The 19,310-nt window shown below is 42.0% G+C and overlaps 2 protein-coding genes and 1 long non-coding RNA gene across 12 annotated transcripts in view; 2 read left to right on the top strand and 1 right to left on the bottom strand.

The window, feature by feature from the left end:
* Positions 1-16,721, bottom strand: part of Gtf2e2 (general transcription factor II E, polypeptide 2 (beta subunit)) — a 45,260-nt gene extending 28,539 nt beyond the window's left edge. The window contains exons 1-2 of one of the 8 annotated variants that reach the window (NM_001167921.1): positions 16,647-16,721; positions 12,729-12,901 (exon numbers count right to left, since the gene is read on the bottom strand). In NM_001167921.1, the coding sequence (NP_001161393.1) occupies positions 12,729-12,897 (169 nt within the window). In that variant the 5' untranslated portion in view covers positions 12,898-12,901; positions 16,647-16,721. The other 7 variants (NM_026584.3, XM_006509187.2, XM_006509186.2 and 4 more) reach the window with 7 other exon arrangements.
* Positions 865-6,523, top strand: Smim18 (small integral membrane protein 18). The gene is made up of 2 exons (NM_001206849.1): positions 865-937; positions 6,010-6,523. Exon 2 carries the CDS (start codon positions 6,046-6,048, stop codon positions 6,325-6,327), a length of 282 nt encoding a protein of 93 aa, NP_001193778.1. The 5' UTR covers positions 865-937; positions 6,010-6,045; the 3' UTR covers positions 6,328-6,523.
* On the top strand, positions 16,148-18,101 carry 1700104B16Rik. Of its 3 annotated transcripts, none has more exons than XR_004691281.1 (2): positions 16,148-16,846; positions 17,558-18,101. It is a non-coding gene; the product is annotated as an RIKEN cDNA 1700104B16 gene (long non-coding RNA). The 3 variants fall into 3 exon arrangements; XR_003947374.1 differs by having other exon boundaries at positions 16,148-16,993; positions 17,558-18,091; XR_003947375.1 differs by lacking the exon at positions 16,148-16,846 and adding an exon at positions 17,175-17,331 and having other exon boundaries at positions 17,558-18,091.
* Positions 18,102-19,310: the final 1,209 nt, after the last annotated feature.

Raw genomic sequence — 19,310 nt, 5'->3', positions numbered from 1 at the left:
TATATATCCAATATATATATATTTACCCAATCTCCCACTGGTTTGTTTGTTCCATTGATTGATTTTTGGTGGGGTTTTGTTGTTTGTTTGAGACAGGGTCTCAGTATGTAATCTGGAACTCACTATACAGACCGAGCCAGCTTCTGCCTCTCAATGCTCGGATTACAAGTGTGCACCACCATGTACAGCTCTTACTACTCCTTTAATTAAAAGTAAATCTTGATTCTGCTATGATTAGGCCAAACTCTTTTCACCATAACTAAAAATAATGAATAGCCAAGCCAGTTGGACTAGACCCAATTAAAAACATAAAAGCTGTCTATATCTTAAAATTTAGAAAAAAAAATTACCCACCTAAATTAACTCTACTATAACTAAAAAAACTAAAATACTACTTCTTTTCTCTCAAAATTTCTCCCAAATACAAGTGTTCATAACTCTAGAAATCAAGACTTGAGAACATATTGAAAAAAAAAAACTGTTTTAATTTTAAGCTTACTTATGAGATTTTATGACCATTTCCTGCTAACATTTTACTAAAATGGTTAACCTGAGCAGTTGTTTCCTAGGTAACTACCTCTAGAGACTATGTTCTAGCCTTAGCACTACACTGTTCAGAGATACGTTAAATTTTATAGAGGGAAAAAAAATCTAGGAAATCAGCAACTGTTCCTATGTGAAAAATTAGCTTAAAGACAAAACAAACAAACAAACAATTTAAAGAGGTGGCAGGTGACAGCTCAGACAACCCTATTCAAGTTTATGAATGATCTACTCCTCAGGACGGCAGGACTTAATAATGCAAATGAGCACAGAGGAAACTGTCAGCTGCATTATGCGTCGGACCAATAGAAGCACAGCTCCATCTTGGCTGTGCACCAGACCGCATTACAAACAGACGGTACCATCGCTTCAACAGCATCTTTCCAGACAAGAGGTAGGTTTATTTGATCCTTTTTATTCAGTAGCTCATACCCTTATAAAACAGTAAAAAAATATTTTACCATGAAAGCCAGAAAGCACTATGCCTGCTAAAGACGTAAAAACAATGTATTAACCCATTATTTGGTAAGATTTTATCATGAAAATGCCGACTGCCTCATGCTATTTGATAAGCATCCTTACCATCTGTGCCTTAATGGAAATTCATTACATTTCCTACCAATCTGATCTCCACCCAGACCTTAAGTAGGACAAAAGCATTTGATGTTTAACCTGAGTCTTTGCTAATTTCATTTTCTCAAAGCAAATTTATTTCAGCAGTCTGGTCTGTCTTAACAAAGGATGTTTCTCAAAGGAAAAAAATCTAAAATAGCAAAGCCTTTGGCTAAAGCTTTCTGATTATATGTACAAATTATATTGGCTGGTAAAAAGCAGTTACAAGAAAGCTTGTATATCAACAAAGGAGAAGATAATTCAAATTATTTATATTTGACTTTGAGTACTAATGTAGAGAAAGCAAAGAAAATGCCAGTTATAATTTTTATATAAAAATTTTTAACATGTATCATTATGTGAGTCATATTATATTGTAAGCAGAGATAATTTATAAATCATCAGATTTTCCTAACATCTTAGTTAAAATAATTCCTCACAGTAAAATCTTACAATACAAGCCATGCTATCAAACAAAAATCTTTTAAAATGTCCTTAAATTACAAGGCACACAAAAATGTAAAGTAACTAGGTTACTCTAAACAGGTACTGATCCACACAAATTCAGTCTTTCTGATAAAGCACATCTTAAAATCCAGTGTGTCCTAGGAGAGCTGGCTAAGGTACAACAGTGACTCTCCCTAGTAAAATCACTTCCCCAGCTCATAATCATCCACATTTCTGCACACAGTATCTAGAGATGTCAGCCCTACTCAGCAGATGCCAGTTCTGCAAGTACTTAACAATCTAAACATCCAACTCTGCCCTTTACCTGGATGCTAAGTATATTTACTCCTAGGTTCTTTTATTTTTAACTTCTGCTTTTCTTTCTATTCCTTCTGTTTCTTAGCATTCAGGTTACACAGACAGATTATCTCTTGAAAAACTCAAAAGGTTGCTGTAACAAGATACTAGACCTCTCAAGTTCGGCACAGCAGGTTAATTACCTAGAAACCATTCTGCTTACCATACAGTATGGGAGCCAAGTAATATTAAAATAACTAACAATTAACAGTTAATTTATGGTTTATATTTTCAAATTGCCTTAAGACTCATTAACAGACTACATTTTCATATAGTCTATATCTATTATTAGCATACATGGAGGTTCATCATCTTTCAAGTATACCTTATCTCAGAGTCTCAGAGTCTGAACTCAATTAGTGGTTCTATAATTTAAAGGCTAGTACAATTAACTGATCATATTTCAAAGTGATGTGCTTAAAAGTGCCAGAGAATTTAATTTACCAATTTTCACCATAACTAGAGCTAAATCATAACTTCTAATCTGGTGATCCAGGGTCACAAAACCAATCCCCATAAATATCCCACTGGGGCCTTTTGAAAATGATAGAAAAATAGGTACAAGGAATATAGCAAAAATAACATAAAACAAAACCTAACTAAAAATATGACTTTCGCTGGGCAGTGGTGGCGCACGCCTTTAATCCCTTTAACTTGGGAGGCAGAGGCAGGTGGATTTCTGAGTTCGAGGCCAGCCTGGTCTACAGAGTGAGTTCCAGGACAGCCACGGCTATACAGAGAAACCCTGTCTTGAAAAAACAAAAAAACAAAACAAAAAAAAATAATAATAATAATAATAATAATATGATCTTCTTTCAAGCTTCCCATTTCTATAATAAAATTATAAAGGGGGATCCACAAAGTACAGACTGTTATTGATTGTATTTTTAATCAGTTTCTCCCAGTTTTTATAATATGCTTACAGCACTTCCTTTATACAAATTTAATTTTCACTTGGAAAATGTAGTCCAGAATAGGACAACCTCATGGTATACTTCTTTCAGGTGCTAAGTACACCAAATCCATTGCCATAAGATGTAGTCTTTACCTAAAAACTAACACACACAAAGCCTACTGGAGCTTTTCTATACTTTGGAGCAGCACACACTTAACTGAAGGGCAGTGAGGCCTGCTATCCAGGTTTACTTGTTTCGGGTGTCCAGAAGTGAACTAAAGCAACACTGTTTTGAATTCCCATCAGCTTCAACACTGTCCACAGTGGCAAAGTGTCATAGCATATACATAAACTCAGTCACTGTTGTACAATGACTACAGTAACTCTTACATAAGAAAGTATTTAACAGAAGACTTGATTACAGCTTCAGAGGGTTAGTCCATTATCATCATGGTGGGGAACATGGCAGCATACAGGCAGGTACGGGAGCAATAACTCAGAGTACATCCTGATCCACAGGGAAAGAGCCTGGCTGGGCCTCGGAATGTGCTATTGAAACCTCAGAGCCCACCTCCAGTGACAAACTTCCTCCAACAAGGCCACACCTCCTAATCCTAATCATGACACTCTCTGGTGACTGGAATAATTGAATATATGAGCATATGGGGAACCATTCTTACTCATATATACTCCTCCTTAAACTGCTTAGACACTTTCAGCAAAACACATAAATACCTTTTGTAAACATTCTGTTACTCCATGGTCACGGCAAATCATTATATGAATGTTCATATGTAACTAAAGTACACTGTCTAGGGTCAGTATATAAGACAGTGACAGAGTGCTCCCCAGCCCTGGGTTTGATAGTTTCCTGAAATCCGAGTCTTTCTATCCATCACTATTACCTCTGTTCTTCAAAAAGAATCTGAAAACTCATTTATGTTAACATAAAAGCAACTGTGACAATATGTGGTCTCCTTGCAAGAATATTCACATTATACTATTGTAAAGTCACATGGGAAGTTTGCACAAGCATGTGCCTTTACTAAAAAGGCCAACACACACACACACACACACACACACACACACACACACACACCCCTACATTTTGTCTCTATGTAACCAGGTTTCTGAGTACTTGTACATTTGCATCCATACTGTTCTGACCCAAGACACTGACAACACAGACGTGGGATAACAGCCTAAGGGGCATCCACATCCCACAAGAGGCATCACTTAACACTGCATTATAAGGCAATGGTACCATAAAGCCCAAGGCAACTGCTGGTCCTTTCCCGTAAGAATGCATTCCACAGGGTCTGCATCAGATGAGGTCCTACAACTAAAAGGAGAAATGGACCCACAATCCCATTTTCTCTAGAGGAATCTCACTGGGGAAACAGAGCACTCGTACGTAGGACGAGCCATGCTCAGCAGTAGGTGGCCAACACAAAATAAACTCAAATGACATCCTTGGAGGTTTCTTTGGTTCATAAAGTTAGGTCAGGGCTTTTTTTTTTTTTTTAAAGGCCTTATTTTTTAACCTTACAAGTCCTTTGCATAAATATTATGGCTTCTAGTTTTATGTTTTTATGAGATCCCTGTATGTGCAGATGGGTGTGTCTCTGTATTTGTTTCTTGTGCTATTTCTTTGGCTCTTCTTCTTGTTTGGCTTTTCTGTACTACTGACTTGTTTTTGTTTTATCTTCTTTTTATTATCACTCTTTAGATGCCTATTTGTTTTCTAAGTAGAGACAGAGGAGTAGAACCAGATGGTAGGGTATTGGAGAAGAACTGGGAGGCATACGGGGCTGGGAAACTATAATCAGAATATTGTATGGAAAAAAATCTATTTTAATTAAAAAAAAAAAAAGGAATGTACTCTCAAGGGAACAGTTCAAGGATAAGGTAATTTTGAAATCCTGGATGTAGAGATATAGACTGAAGAGTAATGAAATGTACCATGAAGTGACATACCTCACCTACTGACAAAGCAACTCTATATGTTCCTCAACTAACAAAAGTAATTCAATTACATTATCACCCACTAAACCTGTTGTCTCTCACTGAAGAATAACCATGCACCACCATAAGACAGAAGTCTTAAATACAAACAGAACAGGTATTTAAACCTTTACTTTTGGATTTAGATAATGAATCTAAGCCTTCAAAATATAGGAAGTAAGCAAGAGGCTAGTCAGAGAGGTGAAATTTTGTAAAAACAAACTTGATTTAGAACAGAAACTAAAACCTTATATAACATAAGTATAAAATTTTAAATTCTGTTTTACTAAGACGACCAAGAAACTTAGCCAATATGAACTCACAGTTTGGATGTGTACACACCATGCTTGTATTTAGAAACAGTCTCAATCTTTTAGAAATAAGTACTGAAAGCCAGACAGTGGTGGCACACACCTTTAGTCCCAGCACTCAGAGAGGCAGAGGGAGGTAGATCTCTTTAAGTTCAAGGCCAGCCTGGTCTACAGAGCAAGTTCCAACACAGTCAGAGATACACAAAAGAAACCCTGTTTAATTAATAAATAAATAAGTAAATAGCAACCAAACAAAAGATCAGTGAATTATTTCTACATAAATAATGTCTAGGAGTTACTTTCCAATGACGCATGTCACAGAAGCAAGTGGGTAACCACAGAGTGTCCATCAACTGATAAAGATGTAATATGAACACGCAGAGGCTCATTACATGCTCTTTTTTGCTTTTTTGAGACAAAGGTCTAACTATAAAGCTAAGACCCATCTGGAACTCCTACTGTAGCCTAGGCTGGCCACAAACTCACGTTTTTACTGCTTCTGTCTCCCAGGTGCCTGGACCACAGGCATGTACCACGATACCAAGGGTATTATACTCTTATGTACTATGTTGACATTTTCTTTACATAAAACATACACATAAAAGACATCTCTGCAATTTAGAAAAACGACTTGGCACTTGGGAGGCAGAGGCAGGTGGATTTCTGAGTTCGAGGCCAGCCTGGTCTACAGAGTGAGTTCCAGAACAGTCAGGGCTACACAGAGAAACCCTGTCTCAAAAAACTAAAAAAAGCAAAAAACAAAAAAACAAAAGTGAGACAGGAAGGAACTGGAAACACTAGCACCGCATATATATATGTTCATTTTCTCCCTTGGTGCAGATTCCAAGCAGGAGTACAGGAAGTGGAGTCTCCAGGATGGCTTCTGGCCGCTGGAACGAAACCACCACCTCTGTGTACCTTGGATTTCAAGTCCAACAGATTCACCCTTTCCATGACAACTGGAACACTGCCTGCTTTGTCATCCTGCTTCTGTTCATAATGACTGTGGTGTCCTTAGTTGTGCTGGCTTTCCTTTATGAGGTACTTGACTGCTGCTGCTGTGCAAAGAACAAAACCGTGAAGGACTTGAAAAGCGAGCCGAATCCTCTCAGAAGTATGATGGACAACATCAGAAAACGTGACAGTGAGGTGGTCTAGCCTTCCACTGAAGATAAACAAAGTTTTAAAAACAGCCTCTGCCTCTTCTGGGAAAAATGAAAATTTCCTGAGGCCAAACTTTATTACAAAACTGATCTGACTTGAGTGGCTAAAAGATTTCTAGTAGAAAAGAAACCATGTGAAATGTGCACTCTTGTGTATGTATCCTCATTAAATATGCAGTCCATAATGTGAACTTACCAGTCTACTTAATACAACTCGAAAACTAGATGAGCACCCCCAGCATGCACCACTGGCAACACTGAGCCGCAGCTTCCAGGCAGACCATAAAAACGAAGCACAACTAACAGCTAAAATAAGTCACTTAGGCAAGGTCACACAGATTAAAAAGTAGTATTTAGGTAGCAAAATCCTACCTAAATTGTGCCTCTATTAAAATGTGCCTGCCTCTAAACCCAGAATAAAACATGTCCATACAGAAGCCCTTTGTTATAGCACAAGGAAGGGGATGAAGCAGTCTTGATATATAGCCCAGGCTAACGTCAACCTCAATCGATAGGCCCCAGTCTCCAAAGTAATGGGATTACAGGCATGTAGCACCACAGCACAAAGCCCCTATTTATTTAAACTCCAGTACTGTAAAACTGACTGAAAACAATATATTCTTAATGGCGTGCCTTTCAGACAGCATTAGTGTTAATATGAATGTACTCACAATGGTCAGGAAGGTCACAAATATGATCCCCACAAACTGACTTGCTTTGGGTCCAAAAGTCTAGGGTATTTCCAAACTAAAACACACTACTATGTGCTATAAATTACATTTCTTGAAAGTATTCTTTTATTTTTACTTCTCCTATTCACTCTATCAGGATCTAAAGATATTCAATGCACCAAAAACTGTTAAGAAAGGTGAAAAGCACTGGGTGGTGGTGGCACATGCCTTTAATCCCAGCACTTGGAAGGCAGAGGCAGGTGGATTTCTGAGTTCGAGGCCAGCCTGGTCTACAGAGTGAGTTCCAGGACAGCCAGGGCTATACAGAGAAACCCTGTCTCGAAATAACCAAAAAGAGAAAAGAAGAAAGGTGAAAAGCTTTTGTTAGAGTTGACAGAGTTTTGGGGGGTGGGTGGGTTTGGTTTGGGATTTATTTTATTTTATATTTATTTGTTTCTCTTTGTTTAGCCTTGCTTATTCTGGAACTCACTCTGTAGACCAGGCTGGCCTCAAACTCACTGAAACCCGCCTTCCTCTGCCTCCTGAGTGCTGGGATTAAAGGCGTGTACCACCAATACTCAGCAAGATTGATTTGTGTGTGTGTGTGTGTGTATGTGTGTGTCTTTATGTATATGAATGTTTTCTTGCATGTACAGAAGAGACTTCAGATCCTATGGGACTACAGTTACAGGTGCTACTGAGCCTCCATTGTGGGGCGTGGACTTCAATTCTATAAGAGAAGCTAGAGCTCTAAACCTCTGAGCCATCTCTCCAGTCCCCTGGGACTTGGGATTGTTTTATTTTGAGATACAGCCAAAGCTGGCCTCCACTCTCCAAGTATTGGGATTACAGGTTTACACTACCACACCTGTCTCTTATAAGAGTATTAAAGACATTAAGCATCTCTTAAGAACTGTGGCAGTCTGGGGGTTAGAAGATAAACTCAGTAGGTAAAGAACTTTCCATACCATGGGGAAGTAAATTCAGATCCCCAGAACCCACATAAAGGCAATTGCTCGAGTCTGTAATCAGCATTCATAAGCATTCATATAGCAGAAGATGACCTCCTCAAATTTATGGGCCAAGTAGCTAGGGAACACAGCAACAAGAAGAGACTCCTTTAAGATGGAAGGACAGGGGACATCTACAGCTGTTGTCTGGCCTCTACTCTTCATGTTACAAGTGTGTACACACATTTTAAAAAAAAAGGAACATAGCAGCTTCATGCCAGGTATGGTGGCACAGGCCTGTAATCTCAACACTCATGAAGCAGAGGCAGGAAGACTCCACAAGACCAAGGTCAGCCAGACCCTGCCTCAAAAAGAAGGAAAGGAAGAAGGGAGGAAGGGAGGAGAAGAGAGAAAAAAGGAATAAGGAAGTTCTCTCTCTCTCAGTGCGCTAAGGGGTAGCCCTACCTGGGAGCCCCGGAGCTACTTTGCTAAAGCCCTGGGAACCCCTAAAGCCACCAGGGTTATGGGAGAGAGGGATGAGGGAAGAGGTTCCCAACACTGGCGAGAGTAAGTGCAGCCTTGATGAGCAGAGACTATGGTTTTAGAGCTTTATTGTAGAAAGGCAGGGAGAAAGAGAAAAGGTAGAAAAAGAGAGAGGAGAAAGGCTAGAGAGAGAGTAAGAGGGAGAGAGGAGAGGAGACAAAAAGAGAGGAGAGGGTGAGAGTGAGAAGTGAGAGAGAGAGGTGGGGGCCTAACAGCCCCTTTAATAGTCTTTACTGTTGCTAAGGTAACTGGGGAGGAGTTTAGCCTGAAGGTCAGAAGCTTGGGCCATTGCCTATGTGACTTCTAGCCATGCTTTTTTTGTGGGGGCTGTGGGGGGTGGTAACTTAGGCAGGAGCCACAGTCCAGGAGCATGAGGGAATGCCGTGTCATGTAGGTGAATTATCACCCTTCGGGGTTCAGACCTCAGCTTGACTGGAGACTAGCCTGTCTATGCATAGCCTAATTCCTCACAAAGGTAGTGTAATGGTTTTCTTAGGTGATAGTAAAACAGTATTAAGAATGTAAACTGTTCTCTGCGTGGCCATTGGGGTAACAAGAAGTGAAATGGGATGGAGGGATGGCTGAGCAAGTGCACTTGCTGTTTTTGTTTTTGTTTTTGTTTTTGTTTTTTTGGTTTTTCGAGACAGGGTTTCTCTGTGTAGCCCTGGCTGTCCTGGAACTCACTTTGTAGACCAAGCTGGCCTCGAACTCAGACATCTGCCTGCCTCTGCCTCCCAAGTGCTGGGATTAAAGGTGCACTTGCTGTTCTTGAAGTGAGCTGGGCTCACTACCTTGAACCCTCATGGAAGTTAGGTCTCCAACTCCAGTTCTAGGGCATCTGATGCCCTCTTGTGGCTTATGTAGGAAGTAGGCACACACATATAGTGCATATAACACATGTAAAACGTACAAACACATAACATAAAAATAAAAGAAAGGGCTGGTGAGATGGCTCAGCAGGTAAGAGCACCCGACTGCTCTTCTGAAGGTCTGGAGTTCAAATCCCAGCAACCACATGGTGGCTCACAACCATCCGTAACAAGATCTGTCTCCTTCTTCTGGAGTGTCTGAAGACAGCTACAGTGTACTTACATATAATAAATAAATATTATAATAAATATTATAAAAAAAAATAAAAAAAAATAAATAAATAAAAGAAAGCCGGGTGGTAGTGGTGCACACCTTTAATCCCAGTACTTACAAGGCAGAGGCAGGCAGATCACTGTATGAGACCTGCCTGGTCTACAGAGCAAATTCCAGGACAGCCAGGTCTATACAGAGAAACTTTTACTTGAAAAATACTGAGAGAGAGAGAGAACTTCCTTATTCCTTTTTTCTCTCTTCTCCTCCCTTCCTCCCTTCTTCCTTCCTTTCCTTCTTTTTGAGGCAGGGTCTGGCTGACCTTGGTCTTGTGGAGTCTTCCTGCCTCTGCTTCATGAGTGTTGAGATTACAGGCCTGTGCCACCATACCTGGCATGAAGCTGCTATGTTCCTTTTTTTTTTTTTTAAATAAAATAAACAAGGCTAGAGAGATAGCTCGGCTGTCAAGAGCACTGGTTGCTCTTCCAGAGAGCCCAGGTCCAATTGCCAGAATCCATATGGAAGCTCAGAACTGTCTGTAACTCCAGTTCCAGGGGATCCAACATCCTCACAGACACACACTCATACATGCACACAAAACACCAATGCATTTCAAATATATCATTGAAAACATAATTTTTAAAAATGCTGAATATAACGGAACTGTTGATCCTTTGTTGAAATTACAGATTTGTGCCACCATACCCAGGTTATGTAATGCTGGGGATCAAATTCAGAGCATCATACATCGTAGGCAAGCACTCTACCAACTGAGATATAGCTTGCCCAAGAACAGTGAAATTTGTCTAAGAGATCAAACCAGGTATGCATGTAGGATCAGTGTAAACACACACACTCACACACACACACACCCATTTTGGGGCTAGAAAGATGGCTCAGTAGTTAAGAATATTTGCTGTTCTTGCAGAAGTCCTAAGTTTGGGTTCCAGTACCCACAATGGTTCACAGTCATCTCTAACTGCAATTCCAGGGGATTTGACATCATCTTCTGATCTCTGAAAACACCAGGCACACATGAAGTACACTCACACATATGCAGGTAAATATTCACAAAAATAAGGACCTAAAAAATAAAGAAGAAAAATAAAACACAATGAAGCTCATAACTCATGCCTATAACCCCAGCATCAGAGGATGAGGCAGGAGAATTGCCATGTTAACCTGGACTATACAATGAACTACACATCAGCCTGGAATACAAAATAAGAGACTGTCTCAAAAAAATAAATCAAATAAAAATGCACAATGATGCCCAGCGTGGTGGCACACACCTTTAATTCCAGCACTCGGGAGGCAGAGGCAGGAGGATTTCTGAGTTCAAGGCCAGCCTGGTCTACAGAGTGAGTTCCAGGACAGCCAGGGCTATACAGAGAAACCCTGTCTCGAAAAACAAAAAACAAACAAACAAAACAAAAAAAATGCACAATGATACTCCCACAATAATATTTACTCACATCCACCAAGAACTACTATAAACAAAAAGACAAGAAAGAATTAAGTACTCGTGAGGATGAGAAATAGCTAGCCCTTCATTCGTCTCTGGTGAAAAGTAACAATCTACTTACTATGATGGCTAACTTTGATTGTCAACTTGACACATCTGGAAAGAGGGACCCTTAATCAAAGAGCTGCCTCCATCAAGACTAGCTCTGTGCACAGCACATCTGTGGGGCACCATCTTGAATGATTAACTGATGTGAGAGGGCTAGCTCACTGTGTACAGTGACACCCCTGGCTGGGCTAGTGCTCCTGAGTTGTACATGACTAAGGTTAAAGAGATGGCTCAGTAGTTAAGAACACAGGCTGTTCTCCCAAAGAACCGGAGTTCAATCCCAGTAACCACATGGTAGCTTGCAATACTCCGTAACTCCAGTCCCAGGAAATCAAATTAATTATTTTGTCCTCCATAGGCACCAGGCATGCATGTGGTATACAGACATACATGCAGACAAAACACTCACATATGTGAATCTTGAAGGAGGAGGAAGAGGAGGAGTCTGACAAGGGGAAGCAGCCCAGTAGGCAGCACTATACCCAGTGGTCTTTGCTTCAGTTTCTGCCTCAGCTTCCCTCATGATGGGCTGTAAGCCAAACAAATCTTTTTCTCCCCATGGTATTTCTAGTCAGTGTTTTAGCTCAGCAACAAAAAGACCAAACCACAACAGTCATTTTGATAGATTCTTTAAAAGTTAAACATAAATTCACATTATCCAGAAATTCTAAGAATTTTCTAAGAATCTAGGCAAGAGAATTATTGCATTTGAGACTATACTGACCTACCTAGTGAATTCCAAGTCAGCCTAAGCTACACAGCAAGATTCTATGTATTCAAACTCCATCAACCAGTAAATAAGCAAACTGTGATATATCAATACAATGGAATACTCTTTGGCAATAAAATACTAACTCACCCAATAACATGGATAAAAATGAAAAACATACTAAATAAAAGAAGCCACGTATAAAAGCACTCCCTGTATACAAGTCTATGTATAGCAATTGTCTAGAAGGCAAATGTACAGACAGAAGGTAGACGGTTGGTTATCTGGGGCTAGGATCAGAAATCACCACAAACGAGCACATCAGACCACTGAATGAGAATGGAAATGTTCTAAAATGGGAGTAATTAGTTGCACTATATTTACTAAAAAAGATTTGCCCTATAATTTTAAAATGTAAATAGCGTGTTCTAGAACCCAACCCTCAGTAAAGTGTAGGTTTTTGCTTTTGTTTTTTAAAACTTTTCCCCCAGTAAGAGTGGTATATACACTTTTTCGCCCTTTAATTTTATTGTATGGATGTTTTGCCAGCATGTGTGCCCATGGAGACCAGAGTTAAAGGTAGTTGCAAGCTGTCGTATGGGTTCTGAAAACATACTATGGATTTAAATTCATCTTTTATATTTAACCAAGAAACTCATTAAGAATATTAAGCTTGCTTGGTGTGACAGCACAGGTCTATTAAAGCTCTAGGAGGCAGGGCAGCCAACTCTGTGGGACCATCTTGTCTACATAGGAAGTTCCAGGCCAGCCAGGAACTGCATAGAGTCCATATCTCAAAAGAGAAACTGAACGTGCCATTACTAGCTTCCCGAAAAATAGTAACAGACGTCCCAAAACAGTTCTCCTCACCTGAATTTTGTTTAGAGCCTGAGGATCCTCCATGTTCGACTTTTGCCTTCTTCTTCTTGGATGAGGAGGAGGAGGGTGACTCAGAAGGCACAGCACGTTTTTCTACCACAGGAGTGGAAAGAGCTCGTTTTTTGAACAGCTCTCGATCTCTCAATAGGCTTGGATCCATAATGCTACAAGACAAACACGAACCTTTAATATATATTCAGATCACTCAAACCCACATGCCATGTCTACAGCCCTTGGCAAGTTAGTTCCCACAACATAGAGTGTCACTGTTCTGTGCAGCAGCTGCACATTAAGTGGCATGAGCAGGGCTGCAGCAGTGTGCACAAGGACTTCCAGGGCTACCTCATGAGCGAGCACTTCGGGGAACCAGCTGCCAACTAGGGTCTCCCCATTGCAGCCATCAATGACATTTAGAAGTCTCCAGAGATCATCAGTGGATAGATGGCTTTCATCCTTTGTTGCCACACTGTGACATTCATGAGATTTGCCTACAAGGTATAACCTGGAATCTGGCTTCTATCTGCACATCATGTAACAAATGAAGTAGATCAGCTCCTTCAGGGAGCACAGCTTATCAACTGTGAGACGAATTAGCAATACAAGAACCAGCTCTTAAAAGGGACAGTGCCCAGTCACTTCTGCCAAACCACAGGTCATTGTAAATAGTCTCGCTGAGGGGAAAACACAGAATGCTATCTCTAATAACCATGCTAACTTTATAGAACAGCCAAGAAACCCTAAGCCAAGTCTGCTGCCTTATCAGTTGTAAACAGCTACCTTCAAGAGCAGTCCAAAATATGTAACTAATAATTCTGAATGGTGGTTATCTCCAGTAATATGGAGTATGCATATATAGTGATGTTCACATATTGGGATTTGTGTAATAAAAATCAAAGGGAACAAAATTTTGTAACTGTAAGAACTTTCATATTCAAAATTCTTGACTTTCTCTTTAATGACAACAATATATCCTTCAGTTAGCCAAATACTGACAAATAATTTCCTGAGGTAAAAAGTTTCAGTGTTTTCCAGTGTATAGACTCAGACTTGTAACTTAATGGCAATAAATGACTTAAGTATTTCTATAAAATACACATGCATACATACATATATGTATACATACATATATACGTTATTATATATACATACGCACACAGAGACAGAGAAATTATCCTCCCCAGCTGGCTCTAGCTGAGGATATAGTTCAGCTGATAGAGCACTTGCCTTGTTTCATGGGGCCCTGGGTTAAATCCTCAGCACACACAAATTTTAATTACAAGCATAACTCACACTTGAAGCTCACATTATATACTGTGTACCAGTGCTCTAGAAGTTAGAAAGCATATTTAGGCTCATTGAAGAAGGAAGGGGGAGAAGGGGGAGGGGATGGGAAAGGGAAGAAAAGGGAAGGAAAGGGGAGGAGTGGAACTGCTATAAATTAAATGGTGTGTTTTAAAAACCAGTGCCCTCTTATTAATTAAGAAAGCTGGATTAAGGTATTAAAAACATCTATAGAAGCTGGGCATAGTGGTTGCACACCTTTAATCTCAGCAATTAACCTGGAGCAGAAGCAAGCAGATTTCTGTGAGTTCAAGGCAAGGGTCTACATACAGAGTTCTAGGACAGCCAGGACTACATAGAAAGACACTGGAGGGGTAAAAGTGTACAGAAAATTCCTGATTTAGGAGGTAAAACTAAATGATCATTCCCGCTCCTCCCCCCCACCCCACCCCCAGTTATAAAACTGTAGTTTTATAAGCATTTTTAAGCAATCTCAACACAACCAGAACACAAGAACCACCAGTTGAATCACCATGAATCTTACAAAAAGTCTTTTCTCTTCCTAGCACTCTGCAGCACGGTTCAGAAAAGCTCACTCTTGCCCCTGTGAATGAATTTCACACTAGTGTTCAGTCAGGGGGGAAAGACCACTCTACAGAGGCTACTTCCAATGATAACCCTTTCATACACTGAAAATATTTTAAGTTGAAAAAAAATGCATTCAATCCATCTTTTGTACTGAACATAAATGCCTAGCAACCTGGTACACAACAGCATATCAACTGTGCCTTTGTGATATCGACTGGGAGCTCACGGCAGCTGCCTAGCATCATTAAAGTACTAAGTCACTAGCCTAGCAAAACAGCGTTAACCTCAAGTTCAGTTTTTACTAAGTATTGCTTCCACGTACATCTTCAGGAAAGCCGGAGCATCCTAACTGGTTCCACACACACTGAGTTCCTTGATTAAATAACAGGGAGATGGAGACTGGAGATATAGCTTGCTGGAGGCAAGTGGCAGTGTGACAGGTTCAATCTTGATCCAAAGGGATTTAAAAAAAAAAAAAAGCACTCATATGGAAAACTCACTGTGAACTTTATGTAAGAAGAGTCGAAGAGTCCCTGGTCTAAGAGTAAAACATCTGCTCCTCCCAGTTTCAATTCCTAACATTTGAGCAAATAATCTACAGAACTGCTCTAAATGTAGTTTCCTCCTAGGTCTGGGGAATGGGGCACTATCAGTGTTGTACATACTTGGCTCAACTCTAAAAGTGAGGAAGTATTTATGAAAGATTTTTTTTCAAGAGTAATTGTTATTTTGGTTGTATTAGGTAAGAAATTAACATTAACTTAATATGCAAGTGAGAGAGGTATGAGTAGGGAAAGCATGAAAATAAGAAAAAATTCACAACGTGAGAAGACTGAGGAAACAGGCAGTTTGCAACTCCTAAAACAGGAACATTTTACTTCATAAGGTCAGATGACTAATCTGGACGTCAAATAAAGACTTTAGGACAGATCAAACCTGTACAACTTAGAAAAACCTAACTACATAATGCCCACAAGTCTGAAAGACTAAGCATTAGTGCTATGGCTAATTTTAACACATAAAACCTGAATAGAAGTGGCACAACTAAGTAAGAAGTCATGTGTCCCAGCCCTGGAACCCTAGCAAAGCTTTCTGAAATAAGAGAGACCTCTCTATATGATGATACCAACAAAGGCACCCAGAGCAAGCGGTTTACTCTCCGGAGTTCCAACTAACTTTTCCTCCTTTTGCAACCAACATCTGTACTGCAGTGCACATCTTAGGGCTAACCTGGGTGGTAAAGAAACTATATCCACGTCTACTTTACATTAATCTGGTCAATCAAAAGCCCCGAACAGGATGTTACGACCGAGAGCTGGTACGTTTCACGGTGGATAGCTACCGGAAAACTAACATTTCAAATCTTCAGGCTCCACTGTCCAGTTCTTTCCTACCCCAGAATCTGCAATCTTCCAGCAGCCTGTCTGTCTACTCTGTCTCTCGCTTCACGGCTCGCCCCCGAGTACCGGAGCACATCAGGAAAACGGAGCGCAGAGTTCGATCGGGAAAATACCTCTCGACTCCTCCGAAAACTCACAACCTCAAAAAGTTTAAAGCAGCATTAGAAAAGCCAGTCGGGAGGGGACGCCATGGTGGTCCCCCCAACTCCACACAGGGATGAGCTCGGCTGCTGTGGTTGTGGCCAAGAAGCGGTCGGCACCATCCGCTCGCCCACCCGGAATCCTTCCCGCTTTCCAACCCGAAAGTTTGCTGTATGGACGTCCGGCCTAAAAGACAATGCTGGCTGGGGCGAGCCCCTCCTCTCGGGGGCTCGGCTTTGGAGAACGGCTCGGCGGCGTGGCGTCCACGCGCGCGTCCCCTCGGAAGACGCGTCCCGCTTCGGGGCAGCCGAGTCCCACGCGGGACTCGTCCCCCTTCGCCCGCCGCCGCAGTCCCTACCTCAGCGCCCGCAGCCCGCGCCGCCTCCCAGCCTCCGCCTCGGCCGCACGCACGCACGCACTCACGCACGCACACACCCGCCCACCGCGGGCCCGCTTCCCGCCCCCCGCCGCCGTCGCGGCGCGCACGCCCAACACGGACCTGCCAAGGGGGTCGAACCCGAGGCGGCCGTGGTGGTGGCGTTGGCGACACAGCCCCGGCCCCGCCCTCCACTTCCTGGTGCGGCGGCTAGGACGCTCGCTCCCAGCAACCACCGCGACGCCGCTCCGAAAAGGCGCCTGCGTCACGGCGTGCTCCGCCCCGAGTTTCCATGACGACCGGAGCGCGCTCAAAGGCTGCCGGTAGCCACGTTTACTCTACCAGCTCTGCTCTAGGGAAGAACGGAAAGCCGCTTTTCTTGGCACAAAGTCGGAGCAGCTCCTTCAGCCGGCTCTGGAGTCTAACCCAACCGGCAACATTACCAATAAATCTGTCATATTTTTTGGAGGGTGGGTGGTTTTGGTTATTTGAGACAAGGTCTTCCTGTGTTGCCCTGATTGGCCTGGAACTTGAATTAAAGTTGCAGAGATCGTTCTGCCTCGGCCTACCAAGTGCTGCTCCATGCCAAGCTTTTTTATTTTATTTCAAATACCACTCACCAGAACCACCTTTAACAAGTGGCGGGGGGCTTGGGGGTGGGAGGGACAGTCTAGCAAAGGCAAACTCAACATAGAATTCAACTTCTGGACTTCAACCTCAAAACTTACAGCTCAGCTTCTGCGCTTCGAACACCGGCTCTTTTCATACCTGTGACCTGTCTTTGATTTTTTGGGGGACAATATAAGATGTGGGTGCGATATTTGGCAACAACAACAAATAATAATAATTGGCCCATCCTGCACCCTACAACTATCCTTGTTTGTACAGCCTAATCCAGTATTTAAATATCCCATAGCTGTAGTTTATTAGTACTAATTACTTTGGGTCTTAGTTTTGTATGTCCCGCCCCCCCCCCAACATAGGATACTAGTGATGATGCAGAAACTAACTTTGTATAACTAAATTTTTGTCAGGTCCAAAGGAGAGTCCAATTCTTCAAACTTCAAATGACAGTCCGAAGATCCACTAGTTAACTTAATCTGGACTATACGAGGAGTTCTAACAACTGACAAAAGACGGCGGCATTCCTCCGGAACTTGTGAAGCTCTAGTTTCTGTCTAGGAAAATGACTCATTTCCCTTTCCTCCAGCAAAAGTGACTTATGGCTCTCCAATTAACATGTCAGCACAAGGTGCAAGCCCGGCAGCCTCCAGACTCCCTCAGTCCCTACAAGCACTTATACATTTCAAAGCCTGCTCACCAGTCCCCTGGCCCTTCCCACCCGCCCACCGATTACTCATTCTTCTTGTTCACTCTTCTCCGCTCCTGCTGCTGCTTTTCTCAATAAGCTTCCCCTATTTTCTATCAGTGGCCATTTTCCCGTTTCTTGTAGACAGTCCTGGCAAAGCCCAGTCTGCTACACATGGTCAATCTACTACTTTCTCTCTCTGCCCTGGACTCTCCAGATCCCTGTGGCTGTTCTCACTCTCATGTCTCCAATAAAAACCTTAGCCATAACATGGGGTGGTCATGTTGGCAGTTTCTTCACCACACCCCTCTTGTATACATCCAGTGCCAAACATGCATACAGTCTTAGGGTTACCGGGATGAAACAACGTAATGAAACCCTTGGAGAGGAAAGGGTTTATTTCAGCTTACACGTCCAGGTAACAGTCCATCTGTCTTAGTAAGGCTTTACTGCTGTGAACAGACACCATGACCAAGGCAACTTTTATAAGGACAGCATTTCATTGGGGCTGGCTTACAGGTTCAGAGGTTCAGTCCATTATCATCAAAGCAGGAACATGGCAGCATCCAGACAGGCATGGTACAGAAGGAGCTAAGAGTTCTACATCTTCATCTGAAGGCTTCTAGCAGAACACTCACTTCCAGGCAGCTAGGATGAGAGACTTAAAGCCCACACACCACAGTGACACACCTACTCCAACAAGGCCATACCTACTCCAACAAGCCACACCTTCTAATAATGATACTCCCTGGGCCAAGCTTATACAAACCTTAACGCCATCACTGAGGGAAGTCAGGGCAGGAACCTGAAGGCAGAAGCTGATGTAGAGGCAATGGGATTGGAGGAAAAGATCCCCCTGCCTCCACGCTCTGCTGGGATTAAGAGCATTTGCCATTGTTGTGCTCTGAGTCCACAGGAAACCCAGATGAGCCCAAGAATGTCAAAGTCTGCTGCAACTCACTAAAGAGTCTTTTATTGTTTCAAGTTTGAACTCAGATAGTCAACCCAGCACTCACTGCGTGAATGTTGGCAAGCGACCCTGAGTCCAGACAGAAAACATTGGATTTATATACAATATAGTTAGAATAGTGTGAATATTCATGGAAAAGGGGAGTAGAGGGTAGAATAGTACTGAATTGGGGGGGTGTTAATGGGTGTCTGTTCAAGGACTAATTTTATGGCCATTCGTAACTGTGACCTGACCTCTGTTTACTTTTTTCCCATGGTCTCCCTTGAGCTTGTTATTTCTCTAAGGTCTCAAGGACAGGCACCTGGAGTGTTGCTGCTTATCAGCAGGAGTGTTTGGTTTTTGGAGACACAGAGGCGGAGAGGATGTCTCCTCAGAACATCCTCATTAAGGGGGGGGTTTTATGGGTGGTGCCATTCTAATGCTAGGGGAGGGGGAGGCAGAGGCAAACTGTACAACACTGAAGTCTCTCTGGTATCAGTAATCCAGGGGTTACAACACCACCAATCTT

Source organism: Mus musculus, chromosome 8, assembly GCF_000001635.26.
Source record: "Mus musculus strain C57BL/6J chromosome 8, GRCm38.p6 C57BL/6J".
Lineage (NCBI taxonomy): Eukaryota > Metazoa > Chordata > Mammalia > Rodentia > Muridae > Mus > Mus musculus.
Note: the sequence above shows the minus strand (reverse complement) of the source record. Positions and strands in the feature narration are given on the sequence as shown.

Coding starts and splice junctions, on each gene's coding strand:
- Smim18 (NM_001206849.1), top strand. CDS start 6,046: ATGGCTTCTGGCCGCTGGAACGAAACCACCACCTCTGTGTACCTTGGA.